The 23,965-nt window shown below is 38.2% G+C and overlaps 2 protein-coding genes across 2 annotated transcripts; one reads left to right on the plus strand and one right to left on the minus strand.

Moving 5' to 3' along the window:
* Positions 1–144: 144 nt before the first annotated feature.
* Positions 145–22,369, minus strand: LOC111333929 (protein O-mannosyl-transferase 1). The gene is made up of 21 exons (XM_022939578.2): positions 22,174–22,369; positions 19,009–19,178; positions 18,043–18,146; positions 17,751–17,801; positions 17,481–17,566; positions 16,803–16,866; positions 16,270–16,378; positions 15,746–15,811; positions 13,951–14,044; positions 13,447–13,602; positions 13,035–13,071; positions 12,607–12,790; positions 11,877–11,969; positions 10,741–10,837; positions 10,268–10,357; positions 9,761–9,881; positions 9,438–9,535; positions 4,088–4,204; positions 3,467–3,593; positions 2,876–3,053; positions 145–1,697 (listed from the first exon to the last, which is right to left on the minus strand). The coding sequence occupies exons 1-21, from the start codon at positions 22,276–22,278 to the stop codon at positions 1,520–1,522; spliced, it is 2,325 nt and encodes a 774-aa protein (XP_022795313.1). The 5' UTR covers positions 22,279–22,369; the 3' UTR covers positions 145–1,519.
* Positions 4,749–9,003, plus strand: LOC111333925 (uncharacterized). The gene is made up of 6 exons (XM_088757718.1): positions 4,749–4,939; positions 5,467–5,552; positions 5,958–6,098; positions 7,109–7,688; positions 8,026–8,185; positions 8,672–9,003. Exons 1-6 carry the CDS (start codon positions 4,774–4,776, stop codon positions 8,781–8,783), a joined length of 1,245 nt encoding a protein of 414 aa, XP_088613844.1. The 5' UTR covers positions 4,749–4,773; the 3' UTR covers positions 8,784–9,003.
* Positions 22,370–23,965: the final 1,596 nt, after the last annotated feature.

Raw genomic sequence — 23,965 nt, forward strand, 5'->3', positions numbered from 1 at the left:
TGCGGTTCTATTAAAATTTTTGGCAAATGACAGTGCAACAGTCAGTCAGACAATAGCATTGATAAAACCCTCCAGACTAGTAATTAAAATAAGAAAGAAAAACACGGGCATCTTTTTGGTAAAGTAGCAGAGAAGTTATAAATCTAAGATCATAATTACTATTTAATTCTTATCATATGAAAAGCAAAACAAATCAGAGTTGTGAGGAAGGGGTCAGCTGAAATATAAAACCTTCCTCTTATTAAATACACAGGTTTAAGTTAGTGTTTGCAATCATGCGTTGAAAAATAATTTAAAATTAGCCACAACTCTCAGGACTATTCGCTGACTACGCCCGTCATTAGGTCTTGTCACGCATAGCATGTGTACGCGCGTGACACAGGTCTTTTCACGCAACGCATTGAGAATGTAGCACGAAGCGTGACAAGACCAAACAATGTCTGCTTAAGGGACTGCCACAATGGGTGTGTTGGTACTTGTAGAGGTAAAAGAAATAGTTCACCTTTTTTGCCGACGAAACTAATAATGAAGAAAGGAACGAGGATGGTTAAAATGGGGACTATTAACTACTACTTCAAGGTGTTGAAATAAACTAGCTTCTTTGAGGTTTAACCGCGTCGATCCAAATAGATTCCCTGCGCTACTGAGAGATTTCAAAACAAATTGTCCCTTCGGTAATGATTCTTTCACGTTTATCCTTTGGAAAGTCATGTATTGAGGAGGGCCTCCTTGATTGCAGAGGAAAGAATTCTCTTTCAACACGTACCGCAGTACATTTACAAAGGAGTGACTGATTACAACTACGGATGCAAAGACGAACTAAGGAATGGCTCTTAGAGTGTGTGCTGAAGCAATTTTCTTAGAATATTATTATTACCTACTGATTAATAAATAATATCACTTGACCAAGCGAGGTTCGCCGAAAACCAGGCGTGGCCGGAAACGGAACTGTATAAGTTAAATAGCAACTATTTACTTAGAACATACATTTGAAAAAGTTATTAAAATATGTCCGCGCGTGACACTCGCGTTTGAAATCTGTTTGGGTACACGCTACGCAATCATTCGGCAAAATGTTTTTCCAAATTTCTATTGAGCTAATCCAGCACTGGGGTGGACTTTGACATTGGTTTTGAACTTCTTGATTATGCAATTGATTAAAAAAAACAAACAAACAAACAAAAAAAAAAAAAACAAAACAAACAAATTTGTTCTCTGGGTACAAATTACACGTGTTAAAAGAAAAAAATGCGTTAAAGAAATTATAGAACACTGGATTAATTTGATCTCCTGGCTTCAATACTCGTCTAGTAGCCAGATCCCAAGGCATCACGTTTATACTGTAAAAGAACATGGAAGGTCCATCTGTATTCGTCTACCCAAACAATCGCAGATTCTCTCACACGCGACTCTCGTTCCCAGTATCTCTAAATTCTATTTATTTTAACACTCGTATTTGCGTTAAGAAGTCTGGGTAGGAGGGTAGAAGGAGTGACAGTCAATGGACATGTGTCTCACGTCACGTGTTCGGGTGAGAAAGCATGTCCCACGTGCTGAGCCATTTCCGTCTGTTGATGTCGGCAGAAGAGAGAGCTACGTCACCATATGTGAAAGGACTGAAGAAATAAAATCCCCATAGAACCACTACAATCAAGAGTGCGCAACATCCGTACAAAATCCATCGAAGTGATTTGTATCTGGGGAGAGAGAGAGAGAGAGAGCACACTTGCAACTGTTAAGTTTGAAATTAAGAGAGGGACAAAAGAGAAACAATGGTACTTGCAACACTTAAGGTCGCTTTTTTGTGATGATTGAAATAATGATTTTTAAATCGAGTGTCGAAGGTTAGCAAAAGTCGCCCTTGTTTTATTTTGATTTGCTCTGTGATTAGTCCAGAAAACTCAGACACTCTCATCCAATCATATGCCGCACTTGAGGCAGTTTGCCTCATTTCACCTTTCAAAGTTGCGTTGGTCGTTGCTTGTTAATACAGAAAACGAGTCCGTTCCATTCCAAAATAACATTTCAGCAAATTTCAAAGGAGCGCTTTTCGATTCAGTGTCGTAAGACCAAAGTAATCACAACGGCCAATCAGATTAAAGGAAAATACCCTGAAGAGCCAATAAGAACACAACATAAAGGCAAGCAAACCACCTAAAATGCAGGAAAACGCAGTCGACCAGGTCATGAAAAGTGTGGCGCGAGTTTTCTGGACCAATGATAGAGCAGAGTAAAGCAAACTTAGTGCAATCCTGGATTGCACTAAGTATGTTTTGAACGTTACATGTCAAAGCGAATTTTGTTTTTCGCTTATTTAATGTGTTCTTCCGTTTCCGGGGCCAAAGCACTAAAAAAACGTGTCTGCGATTTGCCTTATTCAATTTCAGTGAAAAGTTACAGAACATTTTTGAAATAGGATTAAAAAAAATGTGGAGTGATCGTACAAAAATCGCTCTTGAAAAAAAAGTATTTAGACTAAAAAATTCGGAGACAACGTTTTGTTGTTTATATGTAAAGCTAGCTACTATCAAAATTTGAGAGCAATGGAACAAATTTCCTTTGACTTGTAGCTCTTAAAAGGTGATTCGGGCGCTCGCATTCAGAAGTCATGAAAAATTCGACAATTAATTTTTTTTCAAAATTTTTGGTATAGTCTAATAGCCAGTCCTATATGCTTTAATTTGATATAGGGGTTTAGATATCTACAGTTTAAACCGAACGCGCCACATCGGTTGCACGCGAGACACCCCTGAAGGTGCACGGTAACCTTAAGGAAGATTGAATAAACTGCACAGGAAAAAGAAACTACTCTCGTTAAGTGTGCCTAATTCTGACAAATTTTATATTTCTGGTTAATTGAATACCATGAGCTTACCTAAAGATCTCATCGTGAAGGTGTTGTAACATCACTGGGAGAAGAATTATTTTATAGAACAGGGCGGGGAGGTAGTGATGAATAAACAATGTTCGCTCCATGGGGAAGAAAGTCATGAAGTGAAGAAGATATCCCACAACCACCGCTTCACCACAAAACACGTATCTCTCCCACGCATCTAAGAAATACAAGAGCAATTTGCCCCATAAGTATTTATTCAAAATTAGTCTATACAAGAGTTTTTATCAGTTGAAAAGGTTGAGAGCACACAAGAGACTGACTCTCAAAGTTCCCAGAGATTACTTTGGTTGCAAGGATTCGTTAAATGCTGGCCAAGGTCTGCGGTGTATCATGTTATCGACAAGACATTTTATCATCTCAGTACCTCTACCATATGTTTTGGAAAACTCTACGATAAATATCAATGGTGGCATAGAAAGTAGAAGGGCAACTTGCGAGGAAAGCTGTACGCCTAGCTCTTTACGCCAAAAAGAGGTCACGAAGAGGAACTTGTGCGGCTGCTTTAGAGACAGCTGAACGACCTACAATAAGAAATCAAAATCCCGAACAAAAGCACCTCTGTAAACCTACCTTCTGACAAGTCGTACACCTTTCTTCTTCTCCTCAATAAATAAAAAATTAAAAGTCCAAAGTACACAGGAAGGGAAAGAGTGGTCGCCCACCATACAAAAGGGTTGCCAATGCAGAATATTTGCGCCTGAAGTAGAGAAAACACCAGGATCAGTTGTGCTCTTAAATGGGATGAAGTAAAGTGAAATGAAAACAGCGGTCAACTATCGGGCACGCGCGAGGGGATCAATTCAATTCTGGCTGGCAGCGTGCCAATTTCACGCGGAAAGATTCAAAGAATATAGAAGAAAAATCGCCGTCTCGCAAAATGAGCGAAAAAAATTAAAACATCAATAGAAATATGTGAAAGGGAACACAAGTAGAGAAAAGGAAAACTCGCGAATCTTCAATTACAAAGCATGTTTAAGTACTGTTGATTTACCCGTCTGTTTTGAATTTTATCAAAAAGTGTTGCGTTTCTAAAAATAACCGTGACTTGCTGGCTTCTAAGGTCGTTTTTAGCTCGTGTCAGACAACCTGGTTCTGGCAGCCTGTAAGCATGTCACCTAGTCATAGACAACGTTCGCACATGCGCATGCATATGACCGCTGTGTAAGTGAAGTGCAGTAGTGTTTAGCTTACATTAGTGTCTCTGGCAATCCAAAACGCGACTCCTCTTCTCATCAGAGGCCACCATGAAGGACGCGATCCGAACGTGTGCTCAGCAGAGAGCTCCTTGGTGGATTCTAGCATCTTAAGCTGACGACAAAACACCAAAAACAGAAAAAGAAGTTGTGAGAACGGACAGAATCAGACGAAGAAGTCAGCGATAATTATCTGACAAGTCCGTAGTGCGGGAAAAAGAAAACAGGAATGGTGCAATGATGAGAGCGTTCGTCTCCCACCACTGGGGACTAGAATCGATTCCCGGACCTGGTGTAACCTGTGGGTTGATTTTGTTGCTAAAAAGCCATCTCATTATTCATTATCTGTGTCTATGGTCCACCCGAAGACACCCGGAAACGAAGATGAAGGTGAAAGTATGCGACGAAATTTCGTTTAGTGTTTTTAAAACCCCACAAGAAACGGAGCATTATAAACGATGTGTTGTCAAAACAATCCACCTTTGAAACTGTTGTCAAGAACCTCCGTTTTCGGGCGGTTCAGTGCGGGTACCATGCAAAAACGCAAAAAAAAGATGCAAGATCTCTATCCCCAGTTATGGGCTATCACCAAAAATGGGCGTTTACGACTATCTGGAATTAAGTGGCATGGGGCAGAGGTTTCGTGATTATGTCGCGCGACCTGCGTCATACAGTGCTTTTGTGATGTCAGTGATTTACTTCACTCGTTTTCTCGACAAGAGCAAGTGTGCGCTTTTCGTGAGAGATAATAAGCTTTTTTACAAATCGGAGATGAAGTGGGTGACTGCGCTTTTAGCGCTTTCATACGTATTTTTTCTTTCAAGTGCTACACATGGTGCTAGACTGGAAGGTAAGTTTAACGTTTTTTGGGAACAATTTTCGGACTTTTCGGAAGTTTTTCGTGCGCGGAAAATTTATTGCGGTTTTAAGAACTGAAATGTTGTGTTATTCTCATTCTTGATAAGAAGCAGATTTCATTCTTCTAACCAATGGTTTAGATGCTTTCGTTGCCGGATAAAGCAAGGAAGATTAGGCCAATCCTTAATTGATCTAGAATTGTTCATTTCTCTAACAACTGAGCACTCAGTGCTCACTTTTTGGAAAACAAAACAAGTCTCCGGTTGCTAAGATAGTCTTGTCCACATCCAGCGCGTGCACGTTTTTGTATCATTTTTTTTAAGCACGCGCTTAACAGACCGTTACCGTCTCTACGTTTCTTTCAACGGCTGGTTCGTTATTCATCATCACTTTATCACAAGAGTTAACGTTAGCTGAGTTAAAGGCCTAAATGCCGCACATAACGATGGTGAATAGAGATTGCAATTTTGAACCTTGGCGTTTGTTCCCAACCAAAGGCTTTCCAATTATTTTACGCAGGGACTCTTCCAGCCAATGAGAGACAAGAGTTCTTCTTCGTTGATCACAACCACGAGACGATTTTGACCAGAGAATGGAGTGACAAGGTTGGTAGACAGCAGATTACGATGTCTTGGCTATAGATTAAACTTTTACCAGTTACGTCATCGGTGCTTTAAAACGCTTGGAAATCTAGATCTCGAAACTTATACCCCACTCACACCAGCAAAACATGTCAAGTTAAATTGGGTTTAACTGACTGAAAATCAGATACAGAGAACTGAAAAACAGAATTTTCCATAGGTTCTAATTAGTCACTAACTTGTATTTTCAATGTGCTAAATTTGAAGTCGACAAACATTGATTTAGGTAGGTTCTGTAAATTACAATTTAAACTGTTTGAGAAAACAGTTAAGGTGAGTGTAGATGAGGTATACGTCAGTCAGAGATATATAAAACCCGAATTGATTCCAACCTGAAGACAGTTGTTTAATTTTCTTTTAATATTAAAGGTGCATATGATTAAGATTCAAATTCCGTCCATGAAACTTGATGTGAAGTTCATTTACGACAAAAACTCCATTGATGTTGACAAAAACTCCATTGATGTTGACAGCAAACCCGATGGACACAGGAAACCCAAGCTTCTCGAGGTATTCACTTCCTTTTGTTTGCGACTCCAACGATTAACTTCAGCCTCACTTGGTAATAACTAGCGCAGTTAAACTGGAGCAAATTGAAAGAAAATGGAAAGTTTCCGCTTCTTACGACTCCCGTGGCATGGATTTTGTGACCTTTGGCAGCAAGTGAGCGCTCTTACAAGAAGTATCATCAGTGCTTAGGGGGAGCGGGGATGATGCGGTGTTGAGAATGCTCGCCCCCTTCTGCTGTGGCCCGGGTTGGACTTCCAGACCTGGCGTCCTAGATCCGAGGGTTTTTCTCTAGGTCTTTCGATTTTCCTCCCTTCACATAAACCAACATTCCAATTCGACCTGGAAACGGTGTACAAGAAGAGCTAACTGGTGGGATGTTCACTGCTAAATTCCCATTCCCAATTCTCAGTATATCACGACTTCCGGAGATTTACTCGTAAGCGGTCGAGGCGCACAGGATAATGATAACGATTCTAGTTCTGTAGATTTGTTTTGACGGACGACAGAATCTCAGTTCAGCCTCTGGGGAAAACAAGTTTACAGTCCTAGTTTCTATTCTGTGTTCTGCTGACAGTTAGAACTCTAAATACATTCAAATTAACAAGCATAACAACTTCTACGGTTTTCTTCCTTCTGTTACTATATCACACCTTAAAAAAGTTTTTTTTTTCTGTTTATGTTTGTTTTTTATTCAGTATGACTTGAATATTAAATGCTTAACCCTTAAACTCCCAAGATGTAATTTTTAATTCTCCCCTCTAGCTGCTTCACATTTTCTTGGAAATGAGTTCTGAGAATTTGGTGTAAGGACAAGATCAAAACTTCCACCTGATAAGTTTGAGTATTCTCATTACCTGTTTGCTGGATAATTTATGTACATTATGGGGCGAAGTTGCATGTTTATGACTTCTGGAATTTAAAGGGTTAAGGTTATTAGCCGAAGCTGAACGTGAATTGAGGTTGTGATCATTTTCGCCTTTAAAACGTCTCTAAATTATCGTGATTGTTAGATCTACGAATGCACCAAAATCCCTCAGTACCTTGGAAACACGACATGCGCAGTGTACGAAACTTTCGAGCTTGCAAACCCTGGATTGATAACCCGGATGTGGAACTTCACAGTGACGTCTGTGACTAGGGCCAAGGATTTTGCAATGATGGTGATCTCAGGAGTTTGGAAGAAATGTTGTGGTTTGACAAAAGTGGCGACAGGTAAAGTTTGGAGCGTACTTGAGTATATCTGCATTGGAACTATGGAATGGACCTGGAGCATAGCCACATGGATTTCGGAGAAAACCTTCACGGCTCTTGTATGGCTTTCAGATTTAACGTGGAGAGGAGCAACATGGCTTGGTCCACTGGCTTGGAATTGCATCCAGTGGTTGGCCGAGCTTCTCTGGGATTTGATTCAATGGTTGGCCGACGCAACCATCTACGGAGCATACTCGTTTATCGGAATGGTTTGGAATACAGCTGTAAATCTGGTCCAGATAATGTTCGACGCGGTAATGTGGATCGTAAAACCCTTTGTTCCTGTCATCTGCTACATCACTGACGCTACGGTTGAGTTTTATATTGACTATCTACACGGTAAGTGGAAAGCTTATTTTCCCTTAATGATATCAGTTGAGGGCGCAGTGATTTAAGTCTTCAGTGAAAGTTGATTCATTTTCGGTCTGTATGAGAAATAATATCGATAAATGCCGTAAAAGTGCGCGAATGCAAATGAAATGGCCATCAGAGTTCTACATATTTAAGCTGTTAATGTACTGTAAATTTTTTCAAGACTAGCGACGATAATTTTTGAGAATTTTAGGGAGTCTTTTGAAAGAAAACCAAGAGGAAGTTAGAAGTGTCTCACACAGAAACAATTCAAGTGGTTTAAAATTAAAAAATTCTATGTTCAAATCTTTTGTTTATTCAACAGAACATGTGAGAATTGTCCTATCTCGGTTCGTTTTCTTGTCCTGGCATGATGGTGTCTACACATTCTTCGCTGGCTTGGTTGTGGATTTTGGTTTCTTGATTGCTGGTTTCCTCTCATACTGGTTACTTTTGAGGATTGTGAACTTCACTGGACGAAAATGGTGAGTTGCATTGGAAGATTTCTCTATTTTATATCGAACGGAATAGAGAGATGGCCATTTGCACTTGCATAAAAAAAATCGGTTTAACTCTCGCTTACAAGTAAATCCGCCTTTGTGAGCCAGTTTGGTGGTAAAGATATTTTCAGTCACGCGTAAAATACCTTCATCCTAGCGAATACTGCAAAGTGCCCGCAAGGCAAGAAGAAAAAAAAATAGGAAAAGGCAATGATAAACAAAACAGGCACGACACTGCCCAAAAATGTAGGAGATCAGAGAGATAATAAAAATATTTTATGGCCCTCATTTTGAGTGTTTGAAGCCATCTGGGAAAAATATCCAAAACCCATTTGCATCCAATGTCTTGGTTTGTCAGTTTGAGATTAATCGGGGGATTTTCGCTCATTTTACAACTTTGTTTGACATTTCGTATCCTGAGAAAATGTTTGGTTTTTAACTTATTTGTTCTTCCCTCTTCCTTCTCTGGAGGCAAGAGTATAAAGACAGAAGGGCTGCTGCCAATCTGCCACCTAAACCACCCCAGAAACCAATTTGGCAACGAAGGCAGAGGAAGAAAAAGAAAAAGCATAAGGATTGGTAGACACCAAACATGAATGTTTACTTTATTTTGCATGGATGTTTTCTCCTTTTTTGTTCCCCTCACCAGAAAAAAACAAAACAAAACAAAACAAAAAACAAAAAACCAGTAAACTAAAAAAAAAAACCATTTTAAACTTTTTGAAGAAAACAGTCAGTGGATGTAATAAATATTTAGTTGACTGCAGTTTTGCTTCATTGGAGGCATACTGCATATGGCGACTTGTGAATTACCTTTCATTAAATAACGAATTAAATAACGTTGAATAACGCGGATTCTGACTGCTGTCTGCTGCTCTTATACTAAGTTTCCTTTCCTGTCATTCTCTTTCTCCCCCTTTTCGGCCAAGAGACTTCGACAAAATCTAAGTGTCTGTTCTTACTTAGATATTATATTGTTCGTTCACTCTTTTACACTCGAATTTTTCAGCTGAACAACTTTTTAGTGCCTTTCCTTCTCTGACACCCGCTGTAAAAATCTCGAATAAATTGCTTTGTTTTTTTTTTTTTTTTAATCGTATAATGTGCACAGCAGAACTTTTCGGAGCTGGAAAAAATGGGTAAACACTTGAGAAAGACGCAGCAGAACAGAGAGCGCGAAAAAAACATGTCGTTCACGCCCAGTGTGGAGCATAGGAAACAAGAAATTTCTACCTACCTGGATCTCCCAAAATTTTGAAAGGAAAGGCATAGGTTTAAATGCCTTTTCCGAATGGTCTGTTTTCATCTCGACTTCTGTTGGACCTTGACCTTCGGCTGAAGAAGACAAAATGGTGTAAGGAGAGGAAGAATAGCTAATAAAGAATACCCGCGCACAGAATGGGACGACCTGGCGCAGTTGAATACGTTTTTAACAGGCCAACGAAAATGCCATTGATGAAGGAGAAGGGTAGAAGTAAAAAATTACGCAGGTTTAAAGAAAAATAGAGATAGAGAGACAAATAAAAGTAGGAAAAGAGAAAGTCATGAAAACAAACTTACGATAAGTAATATTTTGTTGATGTTCCTCGACATTCCAGATCGTGTTTGTCTGCTTTATGGATTTATCTGTGCACACCTCAAGTTGGTGAAATCCCCAATCCGGTAACTCCATACCTGAAATCTAAACATTGAAATCACAATAATGGGGACGAAATTAGTACTCCTTCAGTACACTGCAGTCAGTTTTAAACACAATAGGGCGCTTTACGATTGAGCGTCGTAAAAACAAAATCAGAGCCAATCAGAAGAAAGAAAAATATCTTTAAGAGCCAATGAGAACTCTAAGTAAAAAGAACCAAAGTGTCCAAAGCTGGGGAAAACACGGATGACCAAGTCGTGACCGGTTTTAGTGTTGCATCTGATTGGCGGAGGTGGTGCGAGTTTTCTTACCCAATCACAGAGCAAGGTAAAACAAAACCAATGCAATCCCGGATCACTTTTGACGCTTAATTGAAAATTGCTTTAATGGACAGAAAGACCAGTAACTTCAATTCTTGGTGTACATACCTTTACTGCCTGAGAAGTATTGACATGAATCAATCGAACTTGAGAGTGGATCGTCTTCCAAACGTCACTGCTGTCTGGATTTATTATTTCCTGTTGGGAGAGTACATACGTAAACAAACAGACGAGTGAGTTATTAAGTGATTGATTAAGTTCATTACTACTAAGTATGCTTTACCTTAAACTGTTTCCACACCGTAAAATGCCGATTTCGTAACAAGGTGAAGACGAAACTTACTTTACTTAGATGCTAAACTCTACCCATAATGGAAGGAATTACAATCAGGACTTCAATATCAGTTCTGATTGAATGACTTTCAATAACTGCTTTTCATTTTCCTCGGTATTTAAAGAAAGAGAGATAAAAATATAAACTTCTTTTTACTTAATCTAATATTCTTGACAGCTGCTGCTTGGATCCAACACGCAATAGGTTGAATTTTTAGTTAAATGTTTAAAAAAACAGAGAGATATACCACTTTCCAGAGGTTTTGCGCAGGCATGGAAATGTTGTAGTCAATATAACAGGACACCTCTTGGTTGGCTGGGTTCAAAGGGGCGGCAACATCGTGACTAGAAGTAAGAAAAAGACATTATGACATACCCTCAATATTAGCGCTTTGGTACGAAAGTGTCATCGACCGTGGGAAAGTACGAGGCCTTGAGTCTGGGGTGTAGCACTATTAGTGCCAGACTCCTGGAAACCTATCCCTGACTCGTCTCAAATCATCCCGTAAGCGGAGAAACGCATGTCCTGCAGGGCTAAAGATAAGGGCCTGCTCGCGGGCTCGGGCTCCACATGAGTTACAAGGAGTGTACTATCGGTGCTACTTGTAATAAAATGAACTGAATACCACGCGCCCCGTGATTGGTTGTCGCCTGTGAACTATCAGAGAAAAGATACACGGCTGACGACAAACAGTAACTGTCTCTTCTGTTTTGTCCAATGTGGCGCCCACCTCTGAAAATGTTTGAAATATCTTTGATACTTAAAGCCTGAACAGTTGAGCGCTAGGATGTGACTTCGAAATTTCCATTCATTTCATCTTCCTTTTAATTGTATAAAACAAATAGACTTATTCAGCTGTACGTCTGGTTATAGTTAATAACTATGGTCTAGTCAGTTTAAGATCTCAAGAAAAACGCAAAATTGCGCAAAGAACACCGGTCTGCGGCCGGCGTGTACCACTTATATAGACACACCGCAAAATGAAATACAGTTGTCAACTTGAAAGCCACTTCCCTGCGTTTCACCTTTAAGAGTGACCAGCATGTAATTTCTTCTTTCAATATCACCCCTGAATCACACATTAAGGTCAGGAGAATAGAGGAAATGATTACCAACTAGAGAAGCTCTTGATTGTTTTCAGGCCTTACTTTCACTACTACATTCGTTGTGTTCATTACTGCGAGGATTGCTTTCACTTACATTTCTTAATATCGCAGTACACATAATATTATATGATTTTCAACATTATACTCATATTCATTACACTCCTGATTGCTAAACAAATTCTCCTCATCAACACCATAGGAATTGTATAGAGAACAGTGAGGAGATTATCCATACTAATGTTGGGGCACAGAGGGTTAATCAATGCTCACATTTTACCTATTTAAAGCTCTGCCTGTAACTCCATGCACAATTTGAATGATATCACCATTGCGAACTGGTCTTGGTGGAAAATCCACAGAGAGGGCTTCTCTGTAATATGACACAACATTCAAAAAGTCAGTCACGGAAGACTCTTGAGCCCATTAACAAAGACAGCCACTAGTTACGCCTTTCCCAGACTTCTAAGTTTCGACTGTTTTAGCCGCTAATTTGGCGACCAATGTCCGGAGGTCATGCAGAAAGTTGTACTGTTTGTGATATTGCAGGAAACGTTCTTTTTTGTTTGTTTGTTTGTTTGTTTGAAGGAGACTTTGGTTAGACTGCATCGAGCAATTTACAATTTTCTTTTTGAAGGGGAACTTTGCTGGTACCCCCGGTTGGGAATTTTGGAAACGAAGCTAGGCGACGACACCGCGTCTTTGCGAAAAGACCATGGCTTCTTTAACGTCCCCTGCTAACCAGTACAGTAAAGATGCAGGAGACGGGGCGTACGGGTTTTCGTCCTTACCGAGAAGACTAGAATGTCTAATCATTTGCCGATGTCATGGCAAAGGCAGCACATTCTCCTTAGATCCCTTATGACCCTGAGTGTTGGTCCTGTACGGCAGCCCGGCGTACGATAGCCTGAGCTAACCAGGCGATGGAATCTAATTTTCTGCAACCTCTTTATGATTTTAGGCCACCAAAGGGCTACTTTTAAAAAGGCGCACTTAGTGTCTAGCGTTACCTTTGAGGGTCCTTCACAATCCACCAGTTATTTACGTCCTTGAAGCCGTAGCACGTGACCTGTTGTTGTGCTGAGCTACCACGCCCGTCAGGGTACTTTACGGGGTAGGTGTGCGTGTGAGAATGAAGCCAGCACTGTTTGCCAAAGGTGTTGCGTAAAGTGACCTGGGAACCATATGCTACCTCTGATATTGTGAAAATAAAATTGAAGTATTTCAAAAAGTGATGAGTACTGTCGCAAACAGCATTGAGATATACGTCCTCTGCGAGATACAATGCAAACATACTGACCTATTTATTACAATACCATTGTTGTGGTCAGCGGTAAACGAGCTAAGGTGACATGGCGTGTAAAACTAAACAAACCTCACGAGTTGCAATTTACTTTGGTGAGAATTTCATTAGAAAAAAAAAGCAAGGTAAACATACCATCTGGTTGACCATGTGTAATCTTGGCCAATCCTCCCTGAGGATAAAACGAAAATAAATTAAATGTAATTCAGCTACATAGTCAGGAAATAAAAAGTCAAAGAAACCGCTCTAGTCAGGTGATCAAACCTGATAAGTGGACTATCCTCTGCAGAATTTTGAGACACACTTCACCACTTAAGAACAGGATTTCGTAGTAAATTTTTTCAGAGCTCTTAATCCTGGACAAACATCTACTGTTCAAGTGAGACAAATGCAACATTCTGCATTGCATTGACAATCTGTTCTTTGTTTGAACTTTTCAACTGGATTGCATGCCTTGTCAACAACAGTAAAATTATAGCACAATCAAAGACTCCACTGTAACACCAGCTACTAGCTTGTTTGTTGATTTGGCAGAAATAAAGTTAACCTCAAGACTGGCTTGGAATGCACTTGACATCATGTCGTCATGAGGACCAGTCTTTCTTGCAACAGTGAAGAGAATGTAAAACTGAAGCACGTAAAGTATAGCAGGAAGGACAACAAGGCAAGCTGCACGGCTTAACAGATGTTTGTGAAGTTCTCTCTGCAAGAATAATCACACAAGAACACATTATAAATAAAAAAAAAATACTTAAACTCTTAATAACTATGGGTTCAGCCACTTCTTATACACTTAGTTGTGTTTATTTCCAGTTTCATTGATCTACTATAAACTACTTTATATAAAACAATTGTTAATCTTGATTCAGTAGAATTAAGGTGTCTCCATTGTTGATAAAATACAAATAAAAGCTTTCCAACAATGCCGGTATATTAGTGCTAAAGCAATTTGAAGTTGTTCACAATAATTTGTCAAAAGTCTAGAACTGAGTTAGGTTCACAGAAAAATTTTAACAAACATATACAACTGATACGTTCTGACTTCACTTACTGTTGGTAGAGAGTGGTTTCCAATCAGTTTCCACAAGTCTCGTCCAGTCAAAAATCCAACAGTAATGAAAGTGAAGACCCCGGTGTACTTAATACTAAATAAAAACAGAAATGTAAGCTCTGTGTATTGGAATCTTGTGACAAAAAAGCTTATCTTTCATCAGTTTTCTGTAGATTGATTAACAACTATTTTCAAAGTAGACAGTCTTTGCAACAAGTGACTGTTTACTTGTGTCGTGATGATTCAAGCATCTTAACCTGAAAACGTTTTTTTTTTTTTTGCAACCCACCTAAATAATAGAAGGATATTATTTTTGGAATGATCTGTCAAGAAATCATTCTCTCACATTTGAACCTCAAAAGGCCATTTTACAGTTGTGTACTTAGTTGCCAAGCCTTTGATTTGGAGTGAGGCTGAAGGTGACCTTGTTGTGATAGAGACCTGTATCTAGTTAGCATGATAACAAAGTGATTTACATTTGAAAGGCAGCAAGGTTTGTATCATAACAGGTCACCCCTAGCCTCACTCCCGTTCAAAGGCTTGGCAACCAAGCACACAACTGTAAAAAAGACTATTTTCTGGACCTCAATCATCTGGATTTCTGACTATCCAAACTTTTTCTTTGGTCCCAATTTTGTCATGAATATTTATTAGTCATGATCATGATTCATATTCAATATAGCCACATTCTTTTTAAAAATACAGCTTTCAAAAAGCAAAAGCAGCTCTCATGTGTCATAACTAATGAAGGACACTCAATTGAGGACTGACTGGCTTAAAGTTGTTTTGTTGCTAATGGAAATTTAATGCTCTTTTGGCTTGTTTAGCATGGTGTGCAAGATAAACAAGCTACATAGGGTCAGGAATGTTTATTCATGATCATCGTGTCCTGGAAGCGTAAGTGATCTCTTCTTTCAATAAAAGATAAACAGCCTATAATTTTGCAATTAGAGAAAGGAGAAAAAAGAACCAATTTGTCACTTTCTTAATTTAATCATATTTTTGTTCCTCATAATATTCATATTCAATCATCTGGACCTCAATTATCCGAAGTATTTCATCTAGTCCCAATGAGTCCGGATAATCAAGGCTGGACTGTAGGTAAAGTCTGTTTATGAGCCTAGTGGCCCATTAGGCCGGTGCTTAACTCCAGTTTCTGTAGCATTAAGCGACTAGGAGTATTTCTACTCCCCCCTGGATGGGATGCTAGTCCATTGCAGGGTTACCCCCCAGCATTAAATTTGCTGGTACCCATTTATACACCTGGGTGAAGAGAGGCACTGTGAGAGTAAAGTGTCCTGCCTAAGAACACAACACAATGTCCCGGCCGGGGCACAAACCCACACCACTCAATCCGGAGTCGAGCGCACTAATTACGAGGCCACCGCATCTCCACAAGGCTGGACTGTACTACCCCAATAAGTCACAAAGGAATAGAGAGAGCCCTTGTCTGAGATGTTCAATATTAGGTCTCTTCATCCAAGGAAGCATTTCACTAAATAACTATTTGCCTTAAATTGAAGTTAAAGGAAATTTCATCCAAGCATAGTTGTTGTCCACCAAATACTGAAATTTATATATTCCAAAGAAAACCCTGAGAGCATACTTGAAAAAAAAGAACTTTCTTGAAAGAAACATTGGGCTGTAATGGACAAATGCATATGATACATGGTATATGTCTGTATAGGGAAAACTTATCCTGAAAATGCAATAATTTGAGGTTGATTAATAAAGGAATTAAAAGAAATTAAATTTTAAGACAGAGAGAAAGGGCTAAAACAAGATGTTTGTTCACCTGTAAGCACCAAGCAAAGAGATGCCTGTTAAAAACAGCCATATCCACCAATTCTTTGTAAATGGTCTGCAAGGAAAGGTAGGAATTGGAATAACTTTTCAGCTTATTGCACATACAAATCAAGATAAATCAACAATATTATCCATTTGGTTCTAAATATACACCTATATTTGTCCATGTACATTATTTGTTTATTGATGAAAACAATTTTCTGAGAGCAAAAATGAAGGATAACTGTGAGCTATGAGGAACAGCTACAAACTAAGACAAATAAATGAACATATTGTCATACCAATGGAGGCCACTGAGTTTATTTTCCTTCAAATATTTTTGCAAATTTTTATGAACAGCTTACTGTTTGCTGGTTGAAATGTTTACTTTTCAGTTTTCTCTTGCATGGCTTTATGAACAAACAAACATGTCCCGTGTTCGTAACAATAGCTAGTAGCTCTCCCATACTGAATTAAATGTTTGATAGATTATAAGTAATATTAAAGGACACATGAAACTTGCTTACTTCTTACCTACTAAATTCTTTGTGGAACTTTAGATAGCAGAGAAGGGATGCAGCACTGAAAAACAGGAGAGGGGAATCTAACATGATAAGTCTGCTTTGTACCACACACATGTTGTCTGCAACAAAAAAGAACATCTGTTCAGAAAAATTACAGTAAGGATTTGTCAATAGGAGGATTTGGGCATCATGCTTAATTTCACTGCTCAAGGTTTAGATAAATCCTAAGGGAAGCAAGGAATTTAACAGACTGAGGTATCAGACTGAACTAGGGAAAAAAATAATGCAAGCCAAAAATTTTCATTGGAAAGGTGATCTCAATTTTCTAACAAGGAAAATCAAGAATTTTGGGAACACTGATTATGTAGTGGGCTAGTTGATTGTTTATCAAAAATTCACCTAAAGTAGCGAAGGTTTGTTCAAACTTGGGGTATTGTTACGTTGTACCTAACCCAATCGTTCTCAACAATATTTATTTGTACCAGTCCTATAAATGCACTCTTCACCAAAAGAACAATAACTTGAATCAAAACAAAATCTCACCAAATGTTGCCAAAAATCCACCTAAAGCAGCTGCCCAGTGTGAAAAACCAAGCTCTGTGATGACCTGAAGAATAATAATAAAAAAATACTTTATATTATGTTTAGATTTTACAATACCACATTAACAGTAGCACCACCATAAGGTGGCTCGATGTCCACTGTTTCCATGTTAAATTGGAATTTCAAGAGTTAAGCTTTATAGCCAGAGGAAAACTGAAGACTAATGTAAAAGCCTCATGGTAATCACAAAAACCAACAACAATTTCCACTCACAAAAAATACCAGGTTCAGGGATTGAAAGAGTGCTCCAGTGATGACTCAGTTCATGCTCCTGCTGTTTCCCCCACCCCCCACCCATGACAAGGAATTATAGACACTTGACACTGCTACACTTGATTAGACAACTCTGGCTAGGATAATATAGTACAACAAACAACTTCAAAAAGTCTCTTAATTTTGGAAACTTTTCTTCTGTGAATATTTCCATGAAATAAACTTCAGTCTAAAACATCCATAACTTCCTTTATACATCAGTGCCCATCCAACTAGACCTTCAAAATGCAACTCAAATTTTTTCACACCTATTTGAATGTGCGGTTTTCTTGGGGGTTAAGGTTTTTACTTATTTCTGTTGAATTAATAAATACCGAAAAAACTGAATCAGAAATTTTAACGCACCTCATAGACAACTGGCACTACAAGACTTCCAAGAAATGCAGATACAAAGCGTAACCACCAAACAACATACTCAAATTCACCAAGATCTGAGGAAAAAAATGTGAACCCACATTAGTCGTGAGAAATAAGATAATGTCCACGTCACCTCTGAAGCACTGATACTTGCAGCAAGGATATACAATTAAGCACTGAATTCTTCCCTGCTGGGAACTATTTGCAAAAATTGTGTCACAACATGCAAATTTTAGGAGCTTATTTGACTTTTTGTACCTTGGCCTATGTCTGCAAATGAGAATTCACCATCATATCCTGATAAGTAAGCTGAAATGAAAAAATTGAAATTAATCAAAAAGTGTATTTATCAGCTGCATGTAGGAAAATTAGCCAACTGAAAATTACACAGTACAATGTGAAGTATGTAGTATTTAATGAGGTATGCTTGCAATACAAGTAACTTCAAAGATGAGTTGCTACAGCTGTAAGTGTAAGTTGGCCACTGTCGATGTTTAGAGCATTGGCCCTTGGACAGCGCTCTGAGGAAACTTATCTATGGATACAATACCTGTGAAAGCAAACATGAGTTTCCCCAAAGGTGGATGCATATCAAAGAAGAACTGGTTCTTCATGAAGAAATTTGTGAACTGGCCAAAATGTACCTCATCAAATCTGCAATCAAGAATTCAAAGCACAAAATAAACCAACCAACACATATAACCAATAGTTACTGGAAAAGGTTGAGAAGAAACCTTTTAACCCCCAGAAGTGATTTACCAGTAAATTCTGGTTTTTTTTTTTAAGCAATCCACTATAATTTAGAGACCTTATTACATGACTCGGGCAGTCAGGGGGCCAATAACTACAATCAACCAATCAAAATACTCTATTGCCAGTCAATATTCTCTCAATATTGGACCGGGCACTGTCCCGAATGGTCCTGAATGATATGGCACTTGTGTCCCTTTGAACTTCAGTCGTATTATAAATCTCTTATTAACCAAGCTTGCTCGGGACCGTACTGGAAGAATATCAGCCCTCGGTGTTTTTTGTACAGACCTTGCTGCGTTCGGTCAGTACTGTCAAGACCTCGGGCCGATATTCTCTCAGTACGGCCCTCGCGCTTGGTTAATAAGATATATATATATATTGCAAAAGATGCCTGAAGGCATTAACATGGCAATTGTGCTGGTCACTACCTACAGTGACTCTGACTGGTTATAACATAGAAAAGGTCAGACCAAAGCACTGAACAGAATAAATCAAACCTTTTTGTAAATATTTATAGTCAACCTATTTCATGCACGAAAATGAAATCTTTATTTATAGGATTGTATATTTGCCAGTCTTTAACTGTGCAACAATACAAGGTAGCTTCATTATCAACGCACAAGTTATGAAAACTGTGTACAGCTGACAAGAGCAAGAGTCAATAGAATTTGTCAAGAGGTTTCATTGCGGTATGATTAACTACCGATGATTTAAAATGAATTTCAAAATGTTTCATACTCAACCTTTTTATTGAATTACGTACATTACATGTTTAGGTGTGGTAAGCTGCCACATTCTTGTTCCAAACGACAAACCCACCAGGATTAGCCACACAAAATTTAATTCAATATTCATGGTAAAAGGCAGTGAAGATTCTTCCTCTCCGGGCCCTCTCTGTGCTGACTTCTCGTCTGGATATTTCAAACCTTTTCCCTATTTCAGTCATAATGTGAAGTAATACATTAAATATTAAAGATCAACATTCCATTGATAGCACTGCTAGAAATAATTTTAATGTATTAACAAAAGAAAGTCTACAATGAACATATTTTCTTTATAAATTCTGAAACAAAATTGTGGCTTTCAGGTTTACTATTTCTCTTGTCAGAATCCCTGCGTTATGTTCTGCTATTTCTTCAAAAGTGTTTCTGGTACGCACTAAATATTGCATTTATCATGAGCTAATTAAGCCAAAAAAGTCCAGTCATTCTGGGATAGTGTTAAAACTGCTGGATGCAAATGTTTAGTAATAAATTAAAGCTTGTACATGCATTCACAAACAGGCCACATGTTGAATATTAAGTCTTGCACATAATTGATTGGTTCCTGGTTATAATGTACAGGACATGGATAAATTATATGATTCATATAATTTACAAAAGATCTTATTTATTTAAAGATATTATACTTTTCCCAATTTAACCTTTTTTCCATTAAATAACTATGTTGTACATCAAAATGGAATCCAGGTAAAGATGGTTTTAACTAAGTTGATTTGTAGTGGTCAAGAATTAAGATAATAGAACTACAGTAGATCAAAATGAAGTAAATTATGTAACTACGTGTACCAGGATGGTGTAAAACCATTGTGGCTTTGATGCATTTTCCACTGCACTGTACTCAGATGGTTAACTTTTGTCTACTTCACAAACTAGCCACCTTTCCCAACATCCAATACATGTGATTCTTGTACGATGTATGAACATAATGATTTTATCCTAATTTTTAAAAAAATTTTGGCAATTTTCAAACATTACTGAGGATATTCAGACAACTACTGAAATTGCAATTGCTTGATACGATCAAGATGTTTGCATGACATCTGAAGGTTTCTTAACCCTTTATTTGCTATGACCAGTATGCATATTCTCCATACTGTTCTCTAGACATTTTTCTAAGGAGCTGACAAGGAGAATTCATTTCATAATCAAGAACTTCCTTAGTACATGATCATTTCTTTTTTCGCATGAACTTAATGTGTGATTTGGGGGTGAAATTGTAGGGAGAAATTTAATAAATAAATAAATAAATAAATAAACTTTTATAGCTAACACAATTACTGGTAACCCAGTAGTTTTACATTGTGGGTTGTATTAAGAAAAAGTTTTAACTAATTGCTTAACAATCCCCATCCACAGGAGGCAACCAGTGGGCTATTTGGGCTATTTACAGAGTGCAGCCAAGGAGTTGAACTAGGGGGCAACCGAGAACAAATCCAGTGAGTGGCAGGGTGGAGGACTTGAACCCAGGCCACCAGATTACAAGTCCAGCACCCTAACCACTCGGCCACGCCGCCTCCACAAATTAAATGCTAGTCCCTCTTGGGGATTACAGGCAGGGCTAACACTAACTTTTCAACTTACTCGCCAAGTGGCTTGTAACAACTTAGAAGTAACAAAAAATTTCAGTTTGTTTACCAGCAAAACTGGCTAGTGGAAATTGAAAACCTCTAGCCAAAACTGAATTTCTATTAAGTCTGTGGCTAGTTGGCTACTATTCATGTCAAGCCCTGACAGGGTTAATTAATATGGTCCTGGACTGCACCTCATTTGGGTCCTGTCTTGCTAAGATAATGCATTCTAACCTTGTTTAAGATTGATGTCCAGGTCAGGTTGTTCAAAGGGTGGAGAACCCTATCCACTCAATAAATCTCTACGCCGCAGATAGTACAATATATTTTGCTATTGCTTATCTGCTGGATAGCACTTTATTTGTTGGATAGTGTTGTCCGTCCCTTATATAACTAGGTCTAGGTCTTGCAACACTGTTTGCAAGACTACGTATATTTATGGGTGAAAATCAAATTCAGCTTATTCACTCAAACAATTACTAAACAAGTACTTCAAAGTGCGAGTAAGGCACGAAAAATTCTCCTCTTTCATGTACAAGATGCCACCACTTTTGATCAAAAGTTGGTAGGTGCTCAAATTTTATAAAACAATCAAGTTCTGTGTTGCTTTAGCTCTTTCCAGTTTAGATCATAGAATTCCAGGAAGTGTGGAAAGAACATCTGAACTGAAACTCTCTAGCTCCTTATTTGCAACTTTTTATCTGACTTAATTTACTAAAAATGGGCAATCTGACCATTTGTAGGATTTAGCATTCACCCATAAACTCTTGTTGGTGACCAAGAGATAATTTCTTCTTGCAATATCAATCCAATATCCAGCAGACACGTGATAAGAATGAAGAAAAATATCGATTAGGCGATTATTCATTGATCCACAACTAATTTCTCAGAGTTGATATTAGAAGAAATATAAGGCCAACAGTGAGGAGAAGTACTAGTAAGATCTTGGAAGAAAAAAAGTTTTAAGCTTAAAATAGTCAAGTCACACCAATTGCACAGAATTAGACTGAAATATAATTGGAGCCAATCAAACACAATTAACATTATTCCATGAATTTAGTTCAATAAAGCTTGATTCAGTCCATTAATTTGGCTTAATATGGTCGATAAAAAGATGCTGGGGTGAGAGTAATTGCAAAAACTTGCAAAATTTCCACAATCATGCTACGTACTTTTGACGCTAGATATGTTGTGCGGAAACTTTACAAGACAGTTATACACAAATTTGCCCCCATCACTCATCGTTGATAGCATTTGTGTTGAGGATACGTAAAATTTTACAAATTATAGCATAAAAGTTACTAACGGTATGTTAGCTAAAACCCAATTTCTGTAATACAACTAGGACCGTGTTGGTAGTAAAAAAGCTTGGTGCATTACTTTTTTCCGTGAACTTTCTTAAAAGCTTTTTTGGCAACAGGAATTGAAAACAACATTTATATAGAATGTTTAAGGCGTAATTGCACGATCCTCGATAAAATTACGAAAAAGACCGTCCGAGGTAAACAAATACAACCTGCCGGAGCTAAGTTTTGTTATCGTTATTGAAATTCGACTTTGACATCAGCTAGAACACACCTGGGCTTGTAGATCATTTGAAGGTTTTGTCTGAAGATTGCGTTCAGAGTCGAGTAAACTTGGCTTCGTGTCTACGTCACTAGATTGTGCCAACTCACTGGTCATTGTGATTGCTATGGGAAAGAAGATAATCTTCGGAAAAATGCATTACATTCTGCTCGCTTGCGTGTTGCCCTCGCGAACAAGCGCGTCTTTTTAGGCCTGGTAGCCACGCTTTCAGGAGCCACAGTCATCCCAGCCCGATTCCAGACTATCTTACAAGTGAACGAGTGACGGAACATCATTTCGGATTTGAACATACATTTCTGCAAGCATTTTCCTGATCGAGAAAATGTTAGGAATTAGATCAATCCTATCAGAATACTCTTGCTCTTGGTGATGCCTATCTCCTTAGAACCCCGGAAAATCAGCAATTTATGGAGGATTGCTCTACCCCCTTTACCATGAATATGCTACTCAACGGCTTCAACTCAGACTTTTTACACTAGAATTTGCTAACAGAAATTTCAAATCTAGAGTCAAAAAAGAAAAAGAAATCACAAATGTATTCAGATTAGAAATGTATCACGGTTCACCCTCCTTGGTTCACTTTCTTCTCTAAATTCACTTGCATCTGGGAGATTAAAAACCTGTGTAGGAAAACAAATAATCCTGTGTTTTTTTTTCCCCTCTTTTTCAGCATATATGAATTAATGTAATATTCTCCATGCCATTTAAAAAAGGTATTTTTTGAAGAAGCACAGTAAATCATTACTCCTTTCAGTCAAACCTTTACACTTAAATCATTTAACACCTATTCTTGATACCCCTCTCTATACATTTCGTTTGGTATTGAATTCATTTAACAACCAAAGCTTCTTAGATTGCTGGCCTTTATTTTCATTATCTAAATGAATAATTCAGCAATATTACTGTGAGGAGAATTTGGATGCTGGTCACTCCAAGGGTTTTAAGTCTTAAAACCATTGAGAAGTTCAAACAGACTTGGAAATTATGGTACAAATTGCCATCCATAGATTACTGTGTATTCACAATCTTGTTACAGTCCAGTGACAGATTAGAAACCATTAGGTTTGCCTCAAATTGATAACCTTTGATCAAAATGTAGATTATTAAGGAAAAAAACAGTTTCCTCTTTGCATCAAGGAGATGCCAATATCTTAGTCTCAGCCTGCTCCTGTTGCTTTTGGTCCCTGCAATTACTGCACAATGCTCTCTACCCTGCAATTGTAGAGTAGGCAGGAAAGATCAAGGGCCACCCTGCACACAAGGTTAAATCATTGTTCATTGAAAGACTATGTGTCAAGTAAATACACCAAACAACAGCTGAAGGAGATTAATTACATACTAACATCAAAAAAATTCAGACAACATTGTGCAAACATCAACCAAAAATTTTCCTGTTTAGGAAGTGTAACAAATAAAGATAAACAGGTTATTCGATTATACTATCATTTAACTCACAATGTCTTTTACATCATGATGCCCTAGTGATGTTGTAATTTTTCAGCACAGCAAAACATGAACCATTTGTTAGCCAGATCAGGATTAGCCTGCGTTGCAGCCGGACGTGTCACACAATTCCTGGTATAGTCCGTCTGCGAAACGGCTCCCAAAAACTTGTTCTGATATCCCGCAGGGATACACGGATCTGTGTATTAATTTCTGATTGGTTATTTTCTCGTGCGCCTTATGATTGGTCATATTCTTGCAAAACTTATCACGCAATGCTAAAAATAAATATTGCCATGTGTAAATTGTATATTGGAAGTACTTTTGTACAAAGCTTTGC

This window comes from Stylophora pistillata, chromosome 4, assembly GCF_964205215.1.
Source record: "Stylophora pistillata chromosome 4, jaStyPist1.2, whole genome shotgun sequence".
Lineage (NCBI taxonomy): Eukaryota > Metazoa > Cnidaria > Anthozoa > Scleractinia > Pocilloporidae > Stylophora > Stylophora pistillata.